Here is a 1,889-nt window from a genome sequence, read left to right as displayed (position 1 = left end):
ATTCCTTTGAATGCTAAGTACTTGAAGATGGTGGATTATGATAGTTTGATTGATAAGATGTTGGTCAGATTACACTGCTGCAGTAGTAGGAATCTTTCTTATGCAGCTAGGGTCACCCTTATTATTGCAGTGTTAATGAGTCTGCATATTTATTGGGCTCAATGTGTTTTACTTCCCAAATCAGTTATTGATAGGATTAACCATCTTTGCAGAGCTTTCTTGTGGAGTGGCAATGTTGTTCTTTCTACAACTCCACCAATTGCCTGGGATTGGTGTTGTAGACCTAAAAAAGCAGGTGGTCTAGGGATTAGAGACTGTAGGAAGTGGAACAAGGCTGCTTTGGGTGTTTATGTTTTGAAAATAACCAAGAAAACTGACTTTCTCTGGGTCAAATGGGTTCACTCAGTTTATATTAAAGGTGAAAATTGGTGGGATTATGCTGCAAAGAAAGATGTTGGGTGAGCATGGAAATTGTTATGCAAAGTAAAAAGTGATTTGATGCCTGGTTCTACTACTAAGGGGTGGCTGAATAACAAGTACAAAATCAGGGATGGGTATAACTGGATGCAAGGTGATATGGATAAGGTTCGATGGTGTAAATGGGTTTGGAATCCTTTTCATATCCCAAAACACACCTTTATTGTTTGGCTTGCTATTCTGGGGAAGCTTAAAACTAGAGACAAGATCTTTCAGTATGGGGTTAGTGAGAGTAGTGACTGTTTGCTTTGTGGTGATGCTGTGGAATCTTGCAGTCATCTCTTTTTCTCCTGCAGTTTTAGCAGAAAGGTGCTGAAGGCTGTTTCTCACTGGATTGGGTTTGATAAGGATCAGGTAGACATCTTGCACAGCTGGAAGTTATGGAAAGCTGAGGGTAGGAATCAAGTGCAGAAGAATTTGATCTTGGCTAGTTTGTCTGCTGTTGTTTATAACATTTGGCTTGCTAGGAATCATGCTCTCTGGTATAAAGCTGTGCTCAGACATGAGTTCATTGATAAGATCATTAGAAGGGAGGTGGTGACTAGGTGTCAACAGCTGATCAATCATACTTGGACATTTGCTGACTGTAAATGGCTGCATCAGCTTAGAAATAGTGTTTAGATGTTTCTTTATTAGCCCGTTCTGTCGTGTGTGCCTGTTTTTGGCAGTTTCTTGTTTTAGTTTGTCTTGTGTAGGTCTTGGTTCCCCTGAGCCCTTCCTAGAAGGTACAAGGGGTTCTTTGATCCTGGTTCTGATTCTTGTCTATCCTGGTACCCTTCATAGAAGGTGATCAGGATATTCTTGAATCTGTTGGGGGTGGAGTGCCTTGCTTTTAAAGGCTTGTGTAGTTTGGTGTTTCCCTGTTTTGACAGGTTGTATTTGTTGTACATTTGTACAGTTTTTTTTATAATACTTTTCTTACCTTCCAAACAAAAAAAAAAGACACAAAAGAAAACATTAAAAGAGAACAAAGAAATAAAACAAAAAGAAAAAGAAAGGAGGAGAAAAAAGGGTTAGAAATCCTCCGGGTTGCCTCCCGGGAAGCGGTTGTTTATGGTCTCTAGCTTGACCCTTCACCTCATTCAAGGTGGATTAAAGAACGTCACCCTCATCAACTTGAGGATTGAATCATAGATGCCCCCAAGCTTGAGAACTAGCACTCCTTGAGGTCTCACATCACTACAAGGAAAAGGAGGGAATGAGTCAAGAGCCAATGGTGGCTCATCTTTTCTCTTTCTCTTCTTCTTGTTGATTCTTCTTCTCTTTTCACTCTTCTTTCTTTTCCTTCTAAAAGGGGGATCGAGCTTGGAATCCTCAATATTAGGAAGGGCAACCTCATCTTCCTTAAGAGAGCCTTCAAACCAAGCGGGAACTTCAAGGAAGTCATCATACCTCATTGTCACCTTATCATC

The 1,889-nt window shown here is 40.4% G+C and overlaps 1 protein-coding gene across 1 annotated transcript; it reads left to right on the top strand.

Moving 5' to 3' along the window:
- The first annotated feature begins 498 nt into the window (after positions 1 to 498).
- LOC145631090 (uncharacterized) lies at positions 499 to 1,267 on the top strand. Its single transcript, XM_081683192.1, has 2 exons — positions 499 to 1,063; positions 1,173 to 1,267. Exons 1-2 carry the CDS (start codon positions 499 to 501, stop codon positions 1,265 to 1,267), a joined length of 660 nt encoding a protein of 219 aa, XP_081539318.1.
- The last annotated feature ends 622 nt before the right edge of the window (positions 1,268 to 1,889 follow it).

Source organism: Chenopodium album, chromosome 1 (genome assembly GCF_948465745.1).
Source record: "Chenopodium album chromosome 1, dcCheAlbu1.1, whole genome shotgun sequence".
NCBI lineage: Eukaryota > Viridiplantae > Streptophyta > Magnoliopsida > Caryophyllales > Amaranthaceae > Chenopodium > Chenopodium album.
This window is presented reverse-complemented; position numbering and strand designations above follow the sequence as displayed.